We start from the raw sequence: 21,282 nt of genomic DNA, 5'->3' as shown, positions 1-21,282 counted from the left end.
CAGGCGAAACAACAGACTCACCAATCACATGGTCTATCTCTTACTGTTTTTTAAAGCCCAGCTCTATGTTACTGATTCTATGAAGCTCCCTCTGATGCTCAGTTTAAAATAGTCTTTTCTTTCCTGAACTGCTTTAGCATTGCCTCTCTAATAGCATTTGTGTGGTTTTTCTTTCCTCTAAATGTAAGTCCCTTTGGGTCAGGATCCACGACTGGTTCACATCTGTAACTCTCGAGGAACCCTACAGTACCTCACACATTACAGGTGGTTAATAAATATTTGCAGACTGAATAATTGAATAAATATACAGTACCAGAAGACTATAATTAAATACGAATCCCTCAGACTTCTCCCAGCTCTTTTCAGGCTTTCCTCACAGGGCTCATTTTGTAAACCTTTAATCATTTTAGTAGCTCTCCAAGTTCTCATGCTTCAGCTAAAGGGTCTCAGGGAGAGCAGAGTTCTTTCCTAACCACTACTTTACAAAACACCATTTAGTAAATTCCATCAAGTTTCAAATCACTTCCCCAGGATGGCAGTCAGTGTTTGGTCTCAAAAAAACATTTCAAGCACCTTACCTAGGCAGAGTACCAAACTCCTCTGAGGAAACGAGGGTCAATGTGAGCATAAATACAAGCAGCAAGAAACTTTCTGCCCGTTGCTCACAAATTCCAATTATATTACGGATGATTATACTTGTGTGTGGGGGGGTGAGGCGGGTGGTGAGAGGAACTTAGGACTAACAGAAGTCTTAAAATATGACTATCAGAGAGAGGAAAAAAATAAGGGGGAAAGATCAGTGATAGAATTTTAACGTGTTCCTTTGAAAGATAATACAAAGATGAACTGTTCATCTTTTATTACTGTATAGCTTAGTAATGGAAGAAATGACTGTGGTCAGTACATATATGAAAATTATGAAGGCCATGGTTTAGATTAACTTGCAGGACATTTTTTTATAAGGTCCTCCTTTTTGTCCTTCAGAGTGGTCCCTGAGCATCGATCAGTGTTTGGTGGTTGCTTCTAGCAAGTCTTTTGCTTCATTAATTTTGGTTGCTAAGTAAGGAGATCCACCTGAGAGGACAAAGAAAAATAAACGGATTAAAACACACTTCATTACAGACATTTTTTAAAGTCTCAAAGAAAAACACTCTTAATTAGACTTCTCTGATATTTTCCCACACATTCAACCTCTGACAAATTATTTTATAAGCTCACTAGAAATCACAACAGCATAAATTAAACTTGTTCAGTGAAGCACTACAGATACCCAACAATCAACGATAACCTCGGAGAAAAATAAAGAAACTTATGATCAGGAATAATTTTAAAAAACACTCAAACATTTCACTGGTCACACATTACAGACATTACCATTCAACTATTTGACCAGAGAATTTTCTGAAATTAAGTGGGTGGTTAGGTAAATAAAATAATGGCCCTTCTCCAACACTGTTCCCTTCCTTCCTTCCTTCCTTCCTTCCTTCCTTCCTTCCTCCCTCCCTCCCTCCCCCTTTTTTTTTAACGGGAAGAATATTCTATGAAGGAAGTTATCTTTCCGAAAGAGGTGAAGCAATTCAAGGGTTCTTTCTGAGTCTTATCAAAGCTTACACTCTCACAAAAATAAAATAACATGTTAGAAAAGGCAACTACAAAAGTGAGTCAAAAATTATCCACAATCCGGTTATATTAAAACTTCCATAAATTCTACAGCCAGAGTGCAGATAATTTTTGACTCACCCTCGTATGTACTACCCAGTACTAAAAGTTGTATTTACTAATACTGATGAATTAACTAATAAATTAGTGATGATAACAATAATATTAAATGAAATGCCTCCTGTTTTCTGAAATAGTCCTATTATAATACTTATGGAGTACAGACTTAGAGTCACTGTGCCCTAAAATAAAATTAACTCAGTACTTTTTTAGAGTTCTTCACAATGAATTATTTCTAATGCAAAAAGCAAGAGGAAAATTGAGGTGAATTTCAAATTCAGAATCATTATAAATCACACAGAGAAGCTATTTGACATACAAAAATACTGGCCCCAAACTGTCACATTAAAGCTGTTTAAGCATCATACGCCTTCTAACTTCTAGTCCTGAATACTTTCATTGCTTAATGCTAGAACTAACAATCATATTACAGTTCACCAGTCTCTTTGTGTTTGTTTTTATTTTTTATTCTCCCCTCAAGTACAAACGATCTATAGCTGTTGAAAACATCATACGACCTCAGGAGCTTACAACAAACCAAAAAACATCTAGACAGCACTGGTGTGTATATCGTCCTGACTTTATCCAGGTCTTTTACTGATACCATACCACACGCTTTAAAAAGGAAAAAGAAAGCAGGGAAACAGATCAACAACATAAGGGCAATGCTGAAGGAGCTATATTTAGCTTTTTACCCTTGAGGATATCACTGACATTTTCACATCAAGATCTGAATCGCTATAAACACTTATGGAATACGTCACAGAGTGTCCTTGAATATACAATAAGAATTACAAATGAAATTGATGCAAGTTTCCATGTGCACTTGGTTATGAAACAAAATGACTTCAGGATTATCTCTGAAAATGATCTCAGCATTAAGTAATGTCAATCCTGGTAATAAGGTGTTTAAATTTTTAGAGTTACCAAGGTAATGCCAGGCATCTTGTATATTCTCAACAAATATTAAAATAGTAATTAAACTCAAACATAACCTTTAATTGATTGATATGCATTATGGATATTTAAATCACTGGCCATACTATGCTCATTTAGCAGAAAGAAAAAAAATTAAAGGCATAGAAGATCAAAAGTCTCATTAAACATCATATTTATTGATGGCAAGTTAGAGAAAAAAATTGACAGTTTATTCAGAATAACATTGAATTACCCTTCACCCTCTTTTAGTTAGAGGGACACTGGACTTTTCATTTATGTGCATGGCAGTAACTTTGGGTTCGGCTGTCATTCTACGCTCATTCTTTCTTCCTAAAACTTGGAAAGCTCCTAAGCCAAAAACTACAATTCCTATATTCGCTTCAAGTAGCGTTCGATTCAAATTAGGACCTATCAATGAGGGACAATCCTGCGAGATCTGGAAGGCTGAAGAGGGAGAAAGGTTTTCTTGCTGGGCCTCTTTATTACTGCTGTTAGCAAGTGAGATCGTGGTGTAGTGGTGGTGGCAACTGTGCTTTTTGCACAGTCCTAGTGGTGGTCTCTGAGGCAGTCAATGAGTAGCTCCCCTGACACAGTGGCTCTATAATTACTAGGGGAGCCATTCTTGTAGGCCAAGTCTAAAATTCACTCCTTTAGACCTTCCAAAGATTTGTAACCATTCATTCCCTGCGCTAAACATTCTCCTGCTTAAAACATCTAGTTTCTGGCACTGAATCTTGACTGATACATAGGATACATATCCTTTACTTAATGGAAACCATACACTTTTGAATCTTTTGATCCTGCTCAGATTTCTTGGGGGAATCATCTGGATTCCATGTAATTAGAATACTTACCCTCATATTTGATCTCTGAACCTTTGTACTTTCACTAAATACTACTAGAGTTCTTCTGCTTTGGGCTATCATGACCTATTGGGTTGGCCAAAACTTCAGGTTTTTCTGTAACATCTTACGGAAAAACCCAAACGAACTTTTTGGCCAACCCAATATCAGGTTTTAGACCAACCCTCCCATTGACACCAACTAGAAGACTTTCATAAAATTCAAATACATCAATCAGCATGAAAGCACTAGAGGTCTATCAAGTCAGCCAGGTCTTGAGGGCCAAGATTCTGGAGATGAGGAAATGCACTGTAATGAGCCCAACATTCTGCACTGTTTTTTCTCTTCAAAGAGACCAGATGCAAAATAGTACATACTATACAATTCCACTTACATGAAACACTAGAAAAGACACATCCTATCTATAGTGGAAGAAAGGAGAACGGTGATCGCCCAAGTTGGGGTAGGGATTGGCAATGAGAAGGGACACCAAGGAACCTTTTGAGTTTTGAAATGTTCTCTGTTTTCACTATGTTAGTGGTTACATGTGTGTATACATTTGTCAAGTCTCATCAAACTGTGTGTTTAAATATACAGTTTATCGTATGCAAATTATATCTCAATATAGTTGATGAATACATTAACCAGCAAACTATATGTTGGTTACAAGAGACTATCCTTTTAAAAGAGTATAAAAAGGCATACACTAATGAAAATAAAGCTGGCATTGGTATGCTAACTATCAGATAAAGCACACTTTAAGGCAAAATGGAATACTAAGTGGGAAATTTCATAGTGTTATAAGGGTCAATCTTAAATTTGAATATACCTAATAACATAGCTGCAAGATATATAAGGAAAACGTGGACAAAACGAAGGGGGAAAATACACAAATCCATAATCAGTGGGAGATTTAATATACCACTCTTTGTAATCCACAGAAGAAGAATTAAGACAAAAAGAAATACTAATAAGAATATCAGGGACTTCCCTGGTGGTCCAATGGTAAAGAACCTGTCCTGCAATGGAGGACAGGAGATGTGGGTTCGATTCCTGGTCAGGGAACTAAGATCTCACATACTGTGGGACAACTAAGCCCACCTGCCACAACTACTGAACTCGTGCACCTCAACTAGAGAGCCCACGTGCTGCAAACTACAGAGCCCACGCACTCTGGAGTCTGCGGGCCACGACTAGAGAGCCCACAATGAAGAGCTCGTGTCCACCACAATGAAAAGATCCCACATGCCTCAATGAAGATGCTGTGTGCTGCAACTAAGACCCCCATGTGGCCAAAAATAAATAAATAATAAATAAAATAAAATAAAGTAAAAAATAACAAGAATCGTTAAAAAAAAGAATATCAAAAAGTTGAATGCCATGATGAACAAACTTGATCTAAATGACATACATAAAAGACTATCCTACAATGGCAGAATATACCTTCTTTTAAACGGCACATGGAACATTTACTGAAGTTGACCATGTGCTAGAGCCTATAAAGCAAGTCTCAACAAACTTCAGAGACACAAATCACAATAAGCAGTGCTACTTGAATTGTGTTCCATGGATTAGTGCTGGTGTGCAAGTGTTGCTGAGCCACAACTAAACAGGTTTAGAAACTGAGAATAAGTGTTCAGAAAATATTATAGCCATTTTACATAGAATCTAACAATAAAAAACTGGGGCTTAGATCTTACATATATTTATTTCAATTTTATAATAAATTCATTTTTATTATAGTTTACAAAAGTTGCCAGTCTAACAGAGATTGGGAAAAAAACAAGTCCTCCATTACAGACAGTTTGAGAAGTACTGATATGTTAATTGACTATAGTGGAATTAAGCTGAAAATCAATAACAAACACATCTAGGGAATCACAATGTTTGGAAATTAATCAATATGCTTGTATGTAACCTATGCATCAAGGAAAATATCACAACAGAAATTAGTATTCAAGATAATTAACCAAGCCAAAGGTTAGTTTTCTGAAAAAAAACTAATCAACTTCATAACAAAATCATTTAAAATTTAAATGAAATAAATCCAAGGAAAAACATAATGTATCAAGAAATGGAAAAATCAAAAGAATCATTACTGAGAAATTGAATCTGTAATTAAAAACCTTCCCACAAATAAAAACTCTAGTCAGAACAGCTATATCAGTAAATTTTTCCAAAAAAAAAAAAAAAAAAAAAAAAGAAGAAAACACATTTTATCTCTTTTTATGAGTAGCATATCTATGACACAAACCCTGATAAAAATATCACAAGATGAACAGAGATGAGAAAACAAATATCAGCTTATTAAATCAGACTAAATTCACAACCAAGTTAGGTTTGTATCAGAAATCCAAGACTGGCTTTAACATTAGAACATTAATCAATGTTTGCAAACAAATCAACAGACAAAGGATTAATCTCCAAAATACATAAACAGGTCATCCAGCTCAATATCAAAAAAACCAAACAACCCAATCAAAAAACCTAAATAGGCATTTCTCCAAAGAAGACATATGGATGGCCAAGAGGCACATGAAAAGCTGCTCAACATCACTAATTATTGGAGACATGCAAATCAAAACTACAATGAGGTAGGTACCACCTCACACCGGTTAGAATGGGCATCATCAGAAAATCTACAAACAGTAAATACTGGAGAAGGTGTGGAGAAAAGGGAACCCTCTTAAAAAACTAAAAATAGAGTTACCATATGACCCAGCAATCCCACTACTGGGCATATACCCAGAGAACACCATAATGCAAAAAGACACATGCACTCCAATGTTCATTGCAGCACTATTTACAATAGCCAGGACATGGAAGCAACCTAAATGGCCATCAACAGATGAATGGATAAAAAAGATGTGGTACATATATGCAATGGAATATTACTCAGCTGTAAAAAGCAAGGAAACTGGGACATCTGTAGAGACATGGATGGACCTAGAGACTGTCATACAGAGTGAAGTGAGTCAGAAAGAGAAAAACAAATATCCTATATTAACACATATATGCAGAATATAGAAAAACGGTACAAATCAACCCATTTGCAATGCAGAAACAGAGACATAGATGTAGAGAACAAACATATGGACACCAAGTGGGGAAAGCGGGGAGGGTTGGGGGGGGATGAATTGGGAGATTGGGATTGCCATATATACATTCTAATAAGAAAAAAAATACCAAATCGTACACTCTAAGTATATGCAGTTTACTGTATATTAACTATCTCAATAAAAGTTCTTAAAAAATAAAATAATATGGGAATATGTGTATAAAAATAGATGATTGAACTTGGTGTACCCCCCCCAAAAATAATAAATTAATAAATAAATAAATAAAAATAAAATAAAATAAAGTCCCGAAAGGCAGGGTCAAAAAAAAAAAAAGAAAGAAAATTAATCAACGTAATTCATCACATTAACAGAATGAAGAATACATGTATAATCATTTCAACAAATGCAGAAAATGTACATTCACAATAAAACCTTTCAGTAAGCTAAGACTTAGAGGGAAACTTACGTGAGAGGAGTTATCAAAAAATATAGCAAATGTCATACTTAGTAGTAAAATGTTGAAACCTTTGGCTCTGAGATCAGCAACAAGAAAAAGATACCTACTACCATTGCTATTTAACAAGTTATTGGAGGTTCTAGCCATTATAATAAATACCCCCCCACCCCAAAAGGATTGGAATGAAATTGTCATATACCATAAATGACACGACTGAGTATGCAAAAAAAACAAAAGGATCTAGAGACAAAAATCATAGAATTAATAACTGAATTTAACAAAATGGTGGATATGACAGCAATATACACAAAAACTAACTTTTTATGTCCCAGAAATAAATAACTATATAATATAAACTTTTAAAACAACACAATTTATAATGGCATTTGAAAAATCAACACCTAGGAGTAAATTTAACAAATTATGCATATGACTACAAACTGAAAAATCTCACTGAAATAAATTATAGCTGACCTAAATAAATGAAAGGATGTCTTGTTCATGGATTGGAAGATTCACTATTGTAAAAATGTTAATTCGCCCCAAACAGATCTACAGATTGATAGCAATCCCAATCATAACCTCGGAGGTTTGTGTGTGAATTGTGCATGTGCAACATGCAAATTGATGAGACAGTTCCTAACTTATAATAAAATGTAAAGGGCCAAATATAGTCAAAAAGTCTTCAATAACAAAAAATGTAAAGAATTTACATTACCAGAAATGTAGATTTGTTATAAGGCTACACAATTAAAAATAATGATACTGGCACAAGCATAAAGAAATTAACCAAAGAAGAAGAAGGAAAACAGAGAAATATTTCCATAAATATCAGGTTACTTGATCTATAACAAGGCAACACTGCAGATCACTGTGGGTGGAAATGCCCTTTTCAATAAATAATGCAGGACCACTTGGATATCTATATAAAAATAATTGAAACTTTACCCTTATCTCACAGCATACACAAAAATCCATTCTAGTTTATTACAGATATAATTAGGTAAGATAATAAAGGTTCCAGAAATTAATTTCATGACTTTGAGACAGGCAAAAATTTCCTAAACAAAACAAACCACTAATTATAAAGGTAAAGTTTGAACTATAACTGAACTATAATAAGTATTAAGAATTTCTATTCATGAATGAACATCATTAAAGGTAGGCAAAAGCAAGCCAGAAAAGATACATGCAATACAAAGGACTCATATCTAGAACACCAGATGTTCCCAAAAGTCAGGTTTAAAAAAAGAGAGAGAGAGAAAACCTAAAAGAAAAAATGGATAACTAGAAAGACATTCATACAGTGAAATACTGTATGGCAACAAGAATGAATGAATTACCACAGCATTCACTGCTACATGAATGAATCTCACAAGGATAATAAAATGAGAAAAGACAAATACAGAAGACTACACACTTAGATGACACATAAAGTTCAAAAACAGGCAAAGCTAATCTAAGGCAACAGAAATCAGGACAGTGCTCATCTTCAGGGAGTGGGGAGCGACTGGAAATGTACATGAGGAGAAAGTTATGTAGGATTTTATTTCTTAATCTGGGTACTGCTACATAGATGGGTTTACTTCATGACAATTCACTGAGTTGTATACTTATGGTCTGTGTACTTTTATGAATGTGTATTTCCATTTTTTAAATTTTATCGAAAAACCAACACTGGAGATATGCTGACCTCCACGAAGTTTGATGGCACTACCAATTCATACTGTCCAAAAATCACTGGGGCTCAGCAAACCTGTGATAAAGACCATGGTGATAAGCATAGTAACTAGGCATTATTCTAATAGATTATTTCATCTGGTTTATCCAACTATCGTTTGTAGTTGCTCAATTCTGATTTTCATCACTTAAAGAGACTGAATCACAAACAAGTTTGGTTACTTGCCCAACACTAGCCACAGAATTGAAATGTGGTGGAGTCAGGATTCCCAGGAAGGTTACCACACCACACTGTCTCTCATTCTGTTTACAAAATTCTTTGTTTATTAAATTCCTACCATGTTAAACATTTGGTTGTTGTAAACCTTTTCTGTTTTCCTTAAGCCTATAACCCTATCCCAGGTCCTCTTCCTTCTTGGGAAGACTGAAATCAAGCCTTGTGGTTTACTTTTAAAGTATATTCTATTCACTCATTAGATAATAAATAACTTGAAGAGCAATCATGCCTTAGATCTCTCTGTATTATCAGCACAGCTCTGAGTACACAGAAGGGACTCGAGACATGTGTCCTTGATGTGGAAAAGGAAGTGATGAATCACTATTCCCTTATTTTCTTGCATCAAATACCAGTTTTGCAAAAGTAAAATCACTCCAGAGAGACAGAAAACGGGATAAACAAGTGTGTTAGGAGTGGGTGCTTTAAAAATAAATACCTGCAAAACATCTGGGTAAAAAAATCCTAACCAGCGTGAGAGAAAATAAGCAAATATTCTACAACTAACAGTTGTTGCAAGGTTAGGTACAGGCAAACCTTGTTTTCTCATGCTTTGCTTTACTGCACTTTGGAGATACTGAGTCTTTTACAAATTGAAGGTTTGCCGCAACCCTGTGTCAAGTAAGTCTATCAGTGCCATTTTTACAACAGCTCAGCAAGGCAGACTCCAGGCTAGACTGCTGCAGCAAGAACACAGGGCTCCCTCTCTCCCCAGCTCCTAGACAGAGGGCTTTCTTTCTGGGAGGAGCAGGACGGACCTTTGTATATCTCTTCCTCTCACGGATGCCTGGTGCTGAGGCTCAGTCATAGGAAAGTGGAACAGAGGCTCTTCTGTTGGCCTGGCTACTGAGACCTTAACAGCTCTTTTCCCAGTCCACAAGGCATGGTGGTTCCACACCAGGAGCAGCAAGCTGAGAAGACCTCTAGCTACTTCACTAAAATAATCCAGCCAGTTAATACACAAATAAATAACAATAAGAAGTCATCCTAGGGGGCAGGGGGTGGCAGACCAATACCCAGAGTTGCTATAATACATAATCTAAAATATTCAGTTTCCAACAAAATATTTCAAGGTACATAAAGAAACAGGCAAGTATGACAGTATGACCCATACACACATAATGAAAAAAGCAGCAACAGAAACTACCTGTGAGAGTGACCAAATGCTGGATTTATGGATAAAGATTCCAAAGTAGCCATTATACATTCACAGAACTAAAATTAAAAAAAAAAATTATTAGAGGGATTCAAGAGTAGATGTGAACTGGCATAAGACAGAATTAGTGAACTTGAAGATACAGTTATTGCGATTATGCAAACCAAAGATCAGAGAGAAAAAAGAATGAAGGAGAAAAAACCAGAGCCTCAGAGAAATGTGGGAAATGTGGGATATCATAAAATCCATAAATATACATGCAATGGGAGTACCAGGAGAGGAAAGGAGAAAAAAAATCTTTAAAGACATACTGGCTCAAACTTCCCAAGTTTATTGAAAAACAATAACCTACACATCCAAGAAGCTCAACAAACTCCAAGTAGGGTAAATTTAATAACACCTAAAATGCACATCATTAAAAAATGCTAAAAGTCAAAGACAAGGAGAAAATATGGAAGGTAGCATTAAATTAATTAATGAGTCCATTAGACTGAGGTGGCTTTAATGCCTTAGTAGACTACATAATCAAACTAAAACCTAAGCCTATAAATCTCTCAACATTAAGAAATTAAAACCTGAGGGCAACTAATCATAAACAGCCAATTAGGCTTTTCCAAGTATAGCAAATGCTGACGCTATAGCCAATCAAATAATTTTCCTGGTTTGATTCTGCCTCTTCTCTATAAAAACCTCTCCCCTAGAGGGCTCCTAAACACTTTAGGTTTGGTGCTGCCCAATTCAAATCAATGTTTGCTCAAACTCTTAAAATTTTTAATATGCCTCAATTTATCTTTTAACAGTAGCAAGAGAAAGACAATGTGAGAGTTATAAAGGAACCCAATAAGATAAAAAGCTAAGTTAGCAGAAACAATGGAGGCCAGGAAGGCAGTGGGATAACAAAAAGTCCTCAAAGAAAAAGGTGTTATTCATAAATCAAGGCGAAATAAACACTATCCTAGATAAACAAAAACTGAAAGAATTTATTGTTAACAGATCCACTTTAGAAGAAATGCTAAAGGAAATTCTTTAGGCTGAAAGAAAGTGATCTCAGATGGTGATATGAATTTATATATACAAAGAGCACTAGTAAATATAACTGTGTAATTATAAAAGACAATATAAATGTCTATTTTGCTTTCCTCTCAACTGATTGAACAGGTAACTGGTTAAATAATATGCAATAAAATGTATTGTTGGGCCTATAACATATAGAAATATAATACATGCATAATACACATGCTAGTAATAGCACAAAGGAAGTGTATAGGAGCAAAGCTGTTATAGATTCAGAAAATAACATCAGATAGTAATGATTCTAACAATGTACTGTTCAGCTTGTAACATAAGTAGATGTTATATGCATAATAATAATACCACAAAAGGGGGAAAATGGGAATAGAGCTATATAAAAGTAATATTTCTATATATATAAGAATTAAGCTAAAAAAAGGTTACTCTAAATTTAAAAAAAAGAATTAAGCTAGTGTAAATTTGAAGCTGATTCTGAGAAATTAAAATGTATATGGTAAATCCTAGAGCAGTCACTTTTAAAAACCCTCAAAAATAATGAAATAATTAATAAAATCAAAATGCTACATTAGAAAATACTCAATGCAAAAGAAAGCAAAAAAGGAAGAATACCACGGGACAAAAAGACATGAGACATAGAAAACAAAAGGCAAATGCAGAAATAAATCCAACTATATCAATAATAACATTATACATGAATGGAATAAACAATCCTATCAATCATTAGGTTGTTGGGTTGGATTAAAAAAAACATGATCCAACTATATGCTGCTTACAGGAGACGGCTTTAGATTCAAAAACACAAACTGACTGAAAGTAAAAGGATGGAAAAAAGATGTATCATGAAACACCAACCACAGAAGCTAGAATGCCTATATTCATGAGACAAAATAGACTTTAAAACAACAAAATGTTACTATAAATATGTATGCTCCCAACAACAGAGCACCAAAATATATGAAACAAAAACAAAAATGAACAGAGAAACAGACAATTCAACAATAAGAATTAATGCCCCACTTTCAATAATGGATGGAACAACTAGATAGAAGATCAAGGAAGTAGAAGACTTAGACAACAATTAAAACCAACGAGACCTAACAGACATCTACAAAGCATTCAACCAACAACAGAATATACGTTCTTCTCAGGTGCACATGTTTTAGGAGAAACCATATGATAGGCTATAAAACAAACCTCAATAAATTAAAAGGACAGAAATAATACATTATGTTCTTCAACCACAAAGGAATGAAATTAGAAATCAATAACAAGGACAAATTTGGGAAATAAATACTTGCGGACCATAGCTTAAGTAGTGCTTAGAGGGCAATCATATTTGTAAGTGACTGTGTTAAAAAAGAAAAAAGATCTCAAATCAATAACCTAAACTTCAACCTTAAGACATTGGAAAGAGAAGAGTAAACTAATCCTACAGCAGGAAGAGGAAAGGAAATAGTAAAAATTAAAACAAAAATTCATGAAAGAGAATAGAAAAACAATAGGGAAAATCAACCAGCCCAAAAGATGGTACTTTGAAAAGAAGTCCTTAGCTTGTTGATCAGCAAAACAAACCTTTAGCTTGTCTGACCAAGAAAAAAAGAAAACAGATTCAAATTACTAGAATCAGAAATCAAAGAAAGGACATTACTATCATACCTTGCAGAAATAAAAAGAATTATAAAGGAGTACTATAAATAACTATTTCAACAAATTAAACTATAGATCAATATTTGTTATGAATGTGAATGCAAAAAACTCAACAAAATACTAGCAAATGGAATCCAGCAACATATTAAAAAATTTTGTACACCATGACCAAGTGGGATTTATCCCAGGGATGACAGGCTGGTTTAACAGCCAAAATTCAATTAATGTAATCCATTACATCAACAGAATTTTTTAAAAAATCACTTAATAACCTGAAAAGATGAAGCAAAAGCATTTGACAAAATCCAACATCATTTCATGATAAAAACATTCAACAAACTAAAGGTACTTCCTAACCTGATAAAGGGCATCTATGGAAAAACCCATGATTAATAATACCACACTTAATGGGGGAAAAGATAGGATGCTTTTCCACAGTATCAGAAACAAGACAAGAATGTCCCCTCTTACAACTTCTTTCTAATACTGTACTGGAGATTCTAGTCAGGGAAATTAGGTAAGAAAAAGATATAAATTGCATCCAGATTGGAAAGGAAGAAGTAAAATTAACTCTATTCACAAACAACACAGTCTTATATATAGAAAATCCTAATGAACCTACAAAAAAACTACTGGAATAAATAAGTTCAGCAAGGTTGAAGGATACCAGACCAATATATAAAAATCAATGAAATTCCTATACACTCACAATGAACACTCCAAAAATGAAATTAATAAAATAACTCTATTCACAACAGCATCAAAAAGAATAAAACACTTTAAAACTATAAAATATTGCTGAAAGAAGTTAAAGAAGATCTAAATAAATGGAAAAATATCCCTTGTCCATGGATCAGTAGACTTAACTTTAAGATGGCAATGGTCCCTAAACGTACTTATAGATTCAACACAATCTCTATCAGAATTCCAGTTGACTCCTTTGTAAAAACTGACAAGCTGATTCTAAAATTCACATGGAATTGCAAGGGACCCAGAATAGCCAAAACAATCCTACAAAAGAAGAATAAAGTAAGAGGACTTGCACTTCAAAAAATTAAAACTTATTAAAGGCAAAGGTTATCAAGACAGTGTGGTATTGGTGCGAGAAGAAACATACAGATCAATGGAACAGAACTGCAGATTGAGAGATGAGGTGAGGGTGGAGCTAAAGGATGATAGGGTTTCCTTCTGAGGTGATGAAAATGTTCTAAAATTGACTGTGGTGATGATTGCACACATCTGTAAATATACCAAAAACTACTGAATTGTATACTTTAAATGGATGAGTCTTATATCTCACTCTAGATGTTAAAAAAACAAAAACAAAAACAGAGACAGGAGGCTCTGGACAATAATTTGAGTCTGATTCAGTTTATCAGATCATTAGAGAATCACAGAAACCTAGAGTTGGAAGAGTCTTCAAGGGTCTTACCTACTACGCAATACACGAATACCTCCTATTACATCCTTAACAAACTGTCCTCCGACAGTTTCTGATCTCAGATTACCTTTACTGCTTTGCCTGAACATCACTTTTTCCACTGCTGTAGCTCCAGTGCCTAGAACAGTGCCTAGCTCCCACTAGGTACTCAATAATTAACTCAGTAATAGTTGACTGATATCTTGTGAAGCAGAACTAAGATAGTTCCAACTACAAGCACAGTCTTCCTTATAGAGGTCCAATCTTCACTGCTCACAGTTTCTTCTAAGTGAAAATAATTGTGCCTCCATGAAGGCATAGAAGAGAGACTTCATATACACATGCAACATTTTAAGTATTAGATATTGCATAGAAGCCCTCTAAGTTTCTAAGTTTTTCACTGTAGCAAGGTTTCTTGTTCATTATTGCCTCAGCCAAAAACTTAGGAGTCACCTTTTTTACTTTTTCTTACCCCCAATCCATAAGCTTTGTTGGCTTTACCTTCAAAATATATCCTCAATTGGACAATTCTTTACCTCCTTCGTTACAAAACCCCTAGTCTAAATTAATATCATTCTTTCTTTGGTAATAATTTTTCTTTCCTAACTTCCCTGCTTCCACACTTGACATCCTATTTTCTCCACAGCTGCCAAAGCAGACTTTCTAATACTGTAAATCAGATCATATCATTCCCATTACACTGAAAAGTAAAAGCCAATGTTCTCAGCATAGCTTTCAAGCTACGCCATCATTTGGCCCTGGATGTCCTCTCCAATCATATTTCCTACCACTCTTCCCCTTCTCACTGTGCTCTAGCCGATCCCCTCACAACTCCAGAAACACATAGTATGTTCCCATTCTAAGACCTCTGCACTCGACGTTCCTTTTGCCTAAAATACTCTTCTTAAGATTTCTGTGTCCATGACTTACTCCCTCAGGTCTTTGCTCAAATATTCTCTCCTTACAAAGAATTTTTAAGATGACTCTAAGTAATACTGCAACTGCCTCCTCTCTAGCTGCTGATCTCTACCCCTCCCCCAACTCTGCTTTATTTTTCTTAAAAGCTCTTATCATCATGCGACATTTTTCATACTAGCCTTTTCTGCATAACTACCCCCAAAACTTAGTGGCTAATAACAACAAGAGTTTTTTCTCACTATTCCATGGATTAGCTGGGCAGTTCTTCTGAGCTGGGTCAGGTCAGCTAGGGCTGGATGGTACAGGATGGCCTCACTGGGGCTTCAGTCAGCAAATCCTTACTCTCAACTTAGGTCTTTTATCCTTCAGGAAGCATAGACCAATCTGGTCTTCTTCACAAGGTAGTTTCCAGGTTCCAAGAGAGTAACAGCTAAAGCTGCAATGCTTCTTGTGGCCTAGGCTCAGAATTCATACAATGTCACTTCTGCTATATTCTTCTGGTCAAAACAAGTGAGGAGGCCAGCCTGGACATAAATGGTTAGGAAACAGACCACCTCTTGATGAGAGGTGCTGTGAATTTGTGAGTACTTTAAATCTACCAATTATCTATGTCCTATCTGTCTCCCCCAGTGGAATATATAAGATCCATGAAGGCAAGATCTTCGACTATCTTGTTCAGTGTCTAGTACATGGTCTGGTTTGCATTAGGCACTTAATCAGTATTTGTTGAATGAATGAATGAATGACCCACTCATATGACACTGCTTCCAGCTCTTCAACATCCTGTTTGGTTTCCTCTGAATACTATTTAGTTTGTCAATGTTTTCCAAAATCTGGCATCCAGAAATGGACACAAAATTCTGGACAAGATCTGTCAGCTCAGTATAGCTGGGTAATAAATATTAGTTGAATAAATGAGTGACAAGCACAGAAGACTGTGGTAATATTTGGTCTTATAATACAGATACTGTGTGTCTTTTAATGCAGCCCGAGAATGCACCGACTTATTTTTAGTGGCTTTTACACCATTGAATCTTATAGCCTTTGAGATCAAATATACCCTCGTGACTCTCTTTCATGTGAAACACTGCCAAGTCTCTAGCCTATATTTACACAATTGATTTTGGGGACCTAAAAGAAAATTATGTTTATTCCTGTTGAATTTAAATTTAATCTCTTCTTATTCACTGATCTCTCTAGTTGATCATTTCCACTGACACACTTTTTGGTCTGAGACCAAAAAGTTGGAAAACTGTTGCTTTCATACAAAATAATTACTTTGTATACCCAAAGACAGTCTGAAATCAAAAGGGGGAAAATAAGTTCCTAAAGGAGTATCAGCAACCCCCGGGGGTCAACAAAGCACACCTTGCTAAGGCTGCTATACATCAACGAGAATGAACAAACGGCTGTCCTACATTACAGCGTGGATGGATCACACAAAGATAATGTTGACTGAAAGCAGCCCGATGCAAATGCCTAGATATTCAAGAGGGAAAGCTAATCTATGATATTATAGATCAAGACGGTGGTTCCTTTTAAGGTTTAGGTAGATTGAAAGGGGTCTAGAGGGGCTTTCAGGGGTGTGGTGATGTTTTAGCCCTTGATCTGGGGGCTGTATACATGAGTGTGTTTGTAAAAATCTATTTAGATATATATTTATGATTTGTGAGCTTTTCTGCCTGTATATTCTACTTCAGTACAAAGAGAACCTAAAAATAAAAATAGAGATTGAGGAGAAAAGTGATGTCTTAAAAAGAAGTAAACTGAATTACATCACTCTACCGCTTAAAACCTGACAGGAACTTCCCACTGTATTTAGACTAATGCTCAAATATTACACAGAACTTCTAGTGTTTTACTATCATAAAGCACAATGACTGTTTTCAAAATCTGGGCACCACCTCATCTCGTGCACTGCTCCCCTTGCTTATTCCTACACCCCACCACACTGGTTTTCTCCCTTAAGCACACCAAGTCCTTAAGCACACGAAGTTCTTTCCTCCTAGGAACATGCTAGTTCCTTAAGTTTCCAACCACTCTTCACACTCTTCTTTCATCCCTTAGGTCTCCTCAGAGAGGCCTCCCCAGTCACCCCATGTAAAGCTGCCTCGTTTCCATATTCTACAATCTCAGTCCACTGTGCCCTTTATTGCACTTGCTGCAATTTGAAATAGGTTTACTTGCTTTTGTCTGTCCCTCCTCTAGAATGTATGCTCCCTGAGGACAAGGATCTAGTCCTGTTCTATAGTTTAAATCCCAAAATTTACTAGCACAACATTCCGGCACCTTGTAGAAACTGAATAAATAATTTCTGCATAAATAATAATTTCAGGTCATTTTATATCAGTCTAATGAGTCTTTTAAAAGTGTGATATGATCATTATACATTTTTCACAACACTATTTTACCTGCAAATTATATTTGCAATGCCTTCTTTTTATTGATTTCCTTATTCACTCATGAAAAAAACAGAATTTATTAAATTTCAAACATATAGTTTCTAAAGATAAATAAACCATGTTCCTTACTTTTAAATATCTCACCACTTATCAAGGAAAATTAATATGTGAGAAAACAAAATTATACAAAGTCTTAAATCTAATTAAGATGTTGAAGGGACAAGAAAGACGAGCCCTCTGAAACAAATAATACATTTATCAAAAAAAGAAACTGAGCTAATTAGGCATCACGTTTTCTTAGGGATTCCATGTTGACTCCTAGTGATCATATAGTTCTTTTTCTAAATGTCTGAAATACATCTTTTAAATGCAATATATTGTAATAAATTGTAATATATTATTACCAGGGCTTCATGTCAAATTTAGCTTCTTTTACAGTAAGGGAAATTAGGGAAAATCCATTCGACAGTATAATTACTTTGACTTGTTTTTAAACCCCAATATTTATTTAATTTTGATCTAAATACTATTAAAGAAGAGAGAGCATTATACGTTTATTGAAAAGGGACATACATGGAAAAAAATACTGAGAATCTGCTGTGGAAGACAGATTTCCCAGAAGTGTAAGGAAGAACTTTCTAGTAGTTACCACTGCCTACCAGTGCACTGCCCTGCAAAAGCAGGAAGCTCTCCATCACTAAAAATCTTTAAGGAAAGCTAACAGGGCATCTTCCCGGGATCGAGCAGAAAGATTTAGGAGGCAGCACTGATTAGATCAGTATCCTGAAACTACAGTAAATCATTAAAAAAAAAATTTCTACTCTGTGGTGGACCAATACTTTCACAAAACACCAAAGTATCCCATACTTAGATGCCACAGCAATGTCAAATGGCTATAAAGATGTCTGAATGCTTACTTTTTATTTCAGGTTTTGATTTGTTGCACACAAGTAACAAACTGGCCTGGTACGAACAGGAAAACTACACTTTGAGAAGCGTTGGATTAGATAGTCTATGAGAGATCTCTGAGGTTCCACAGTTTTTCAAACTTACCTAGTCTGTCTTCTTTTCTATTTTCGTTAGGCATTAATATCAAACTACTGACTTCATAACAACTAATCTTTTTCTCCAGTAATTTTAAAAAAGTATAATCTAAAAGATATTCTAAAAGCATTAGATCAAAGAGCTGAGACATTGTCACTGCATTAACCTTTTATCTCACTAAAAGAAAAGGCAAAATTTACTTTTTACCAAAGCACATATGAATGCTCATTTAAAACTGGTTACAAAAAGTTTATTTCCAGTCATTTCCCACACCTAATTTTCTGGTGTCATTTTCTTTGCACAAGCTGATAATGAAATACGTAACAAATTATCATTGATCACACATTTGAAGTTCTAGCTGTTTTACCAGCTGGTAGCAAAACCAAGAGAAAAGTACTTGGTGGTGGGGTGGAAGGGGAAATAATATTCATGAATTTCAGAAGCCCTGGGCAGAGGAGTCAAGTTTTTGCAACCACCTATAAATAACACTCAATGGTGACCTGGCCAAAGCAAATATGATGAAGAATTACAAAAAGAGGAAGCAAAATTGAGAGCTGACCATCCTCATACCTCCCCAAATTTTTCTAGCTTTTTCTCCCCAAGGACAATCAGACATTTTTGTTTAAAATCTATTACCTTCTTGTAGAGACAGATTGTGGTGGTGAGGAATATCCTTATCTAAATATAACTACTGTAGCGTTAGAAATCAGAAAATATAAACCATTTTGAAAATAAACAACAACAACAAAATCTATTATCTTCTTCTCATTAAAAATGAAGCAGGGACTTCCCTGGTGGCACAGTGGTTAAGCATCTGCCTGCCAATGCAGGGGACATGGGTTCGATCCCTGGGCCAGGAAGATCCCACATGCCATGGAGCAACCAAGCCCATGCACCACAACTACTGAGCCTGTGCTCTAGAGCCTGGGAACCACAACTACTGAGTCCACATGCCACAACTACTGAAACTCGCATCCCTAGAGCCCGTGCTGTGCAACCAAGAGTAGCCCTCACTTCCAGCAGCTAGAGAAAGCCCACGCACAGCAACGAAGGCCCAATGAAGCCCCAAAAAATAATTAATTAATTAAGTTTTTAAAAAATGAAACAAAACAACCTTCCTTCTCAAGAGATAATTTCTAGGTTTATGAGCAATCATCTCCCAAATCCATCATCCATGAATTTTTTTCCCTCAAGTAGTTGCAATATTCTTTAAACCATCATACTTCTACTAGAGTAGGAATTCTGAACTATGAGTGTATGGATGGGTTTCAAGAAGTCTATGAACTCTCTGAAACTCCAAATGTTATAAAATTCTGGGTAGATGAGCAATTATATGGACAAGATGTCTAGAGTTGTCACATTTGTTGACAACTGTTGATTAAAAGCATCTTTCTTAAGTTAATAATGTGACCCAAATAGAGATATAGGGTACAGGTTCTTCATTAATTGAATAGGTATATAAAAATATTACATTATATCATATATCCAAAAAAAGCTTTAGAAAGAAATCCTTTCATTTCATAGATGATAACATTGACATTTGGAGTGGTTAAGGGAGTGTTCAAGGTCATGCTGTTAGCTAGAAGGCAAAAGATGAAGAAGAAGAATGTTGGCTCCTAGTTCCAGATCCATTCCCTCCCACCAATGCAAGGACAACTGGAGGATCCTAGTAAGCACACTATGGGCAGCCAACAACCACTTCGATAAATATACAATCTCAGAATAAATCAAGTAATTCTTTAAATAATGCAGGCTCATAACATATATAAACATTTTCTTTTTTTTACTAAAGGTATCATCTAAAAATACATATTCTTTTAGACACATTTTAGAGCTTCCTTCCTTGCCAGTAGACACAGTCAACAACTTGTCAATCATCTGAAAGACATGAGTGCTTGATCCCACTGCAGTCAATCAGAGAGGGGCATACACTTGACCTAGAAGGGACGAAAGATGTTTAGGAGACAGAGAGCTTTGAGGAGGCACTTAAACACATTTCTTTATGAGTCAATTACTCTGAAAGCCCATAATGTAAATTAGTTGAATGGATCTTTTAGTAACTGTTGAAGCTGTTTAGAAATTTTAAGCAAAACCTCTTTTCAAAGTTTATTCTCTTGTTTATTCACACTAAAGAACAGCAAGTGCAAAATCCAAAGGAGATGATATTTAGTGAAAAGAATTTTTATAGTAAGTAATTAAGTGAGAAAGCTGAAAAAGAATGCCTTATGTTGGAGTCAGGATGGGTAGGAATCCAAAATTTGTTTTTAATTTTTTTCAAAATAATTAGAAAACCAAAAGCCTGTAAGAATCCAAGAAACCATTCCCTCTCTGCCCCCCACTCCCCCACTTTCGACTTCTGAAATACAGTGTAACTTTCTACCATCTGTTATTTTAGAGCAGAAACAGTAATGAACATATGGGCTTTCCTCTCTCAAGCAGCTGTAGTGTAGTTAAAGTTATAATAATTGTCTTTCTATAAGATAAATTTACATTAAAAACCTGGCCAGTTGAAAACAAATGGCTTAGCCTCAGAGCCTTCCAGAATAAAATAAAGAAATTCAGAATCATCTGTGACATACTACATTAAGAGATTTAGAGAATATCCTCTAAATGTTGTGCTTTTAGGTGTAAGGTTAAACAAATGTAATTCATGATGCCCAAATCACTTTATACAATTAAAGAGTCCACAATTC

The 21,282-nt window shown here is 35.3% G+C and overlaps 1 protein-coding gene across 2 annotated transcripts in view; it reads right to left on the bottom strand.

Moving 5' to 3' along the window:
* Window positions 1-845: 845 nt before the first annotated feature.
* DNAJC15 (DnaJ heat shock protein family (Hsp40) member C15) overlaps window positions 846-21,282 on the bottom strand; it is a 69,723-nt gene continuing 49,286 nt past the window's right edge. Inside the window, exon 6 of one of the 2 annotated variants that reach the window (XM_057707760.1) lies at window positions 846-1,074. In XM_057707760.1, coding sequence (XP_057563743.1) covers window positions 1,004-1,074 — 71 coding nt within the window. In that variant the 3' untranslated portion in view covers window positions 846-1,003. Of the gene's footprint in view, window positions 1,075-20,371; window positions 20,527-21,282 lie in introns of those variants that run through there. The other variant, XM_057707761.1, reaches the window with a different exon arrangement.

This window comes from Hippopotamus amphibius, chromosome 14 (genome assembly GCF_030028045.1).
Source record: "Hippopotamus amphibius kiboko isolate mHipAmp2 chromosome 14, mHipAmp2.hap2, whole genome shotgun sequence".
In the NCBI taxonomy this organism is placed as follows: domain Eukaryota; kingdom Metazoa; phylum Chordata; class Mammalia; order Artiodactyla; family Hippopotamidae; genus Hippopotamus; species Hippopotamus amphibius.
The sequence above is the reverse complement of the archived record's forward strand: the minus strand, read 5'-3'. Positions and strand labels throughout refer to the sequence as shown.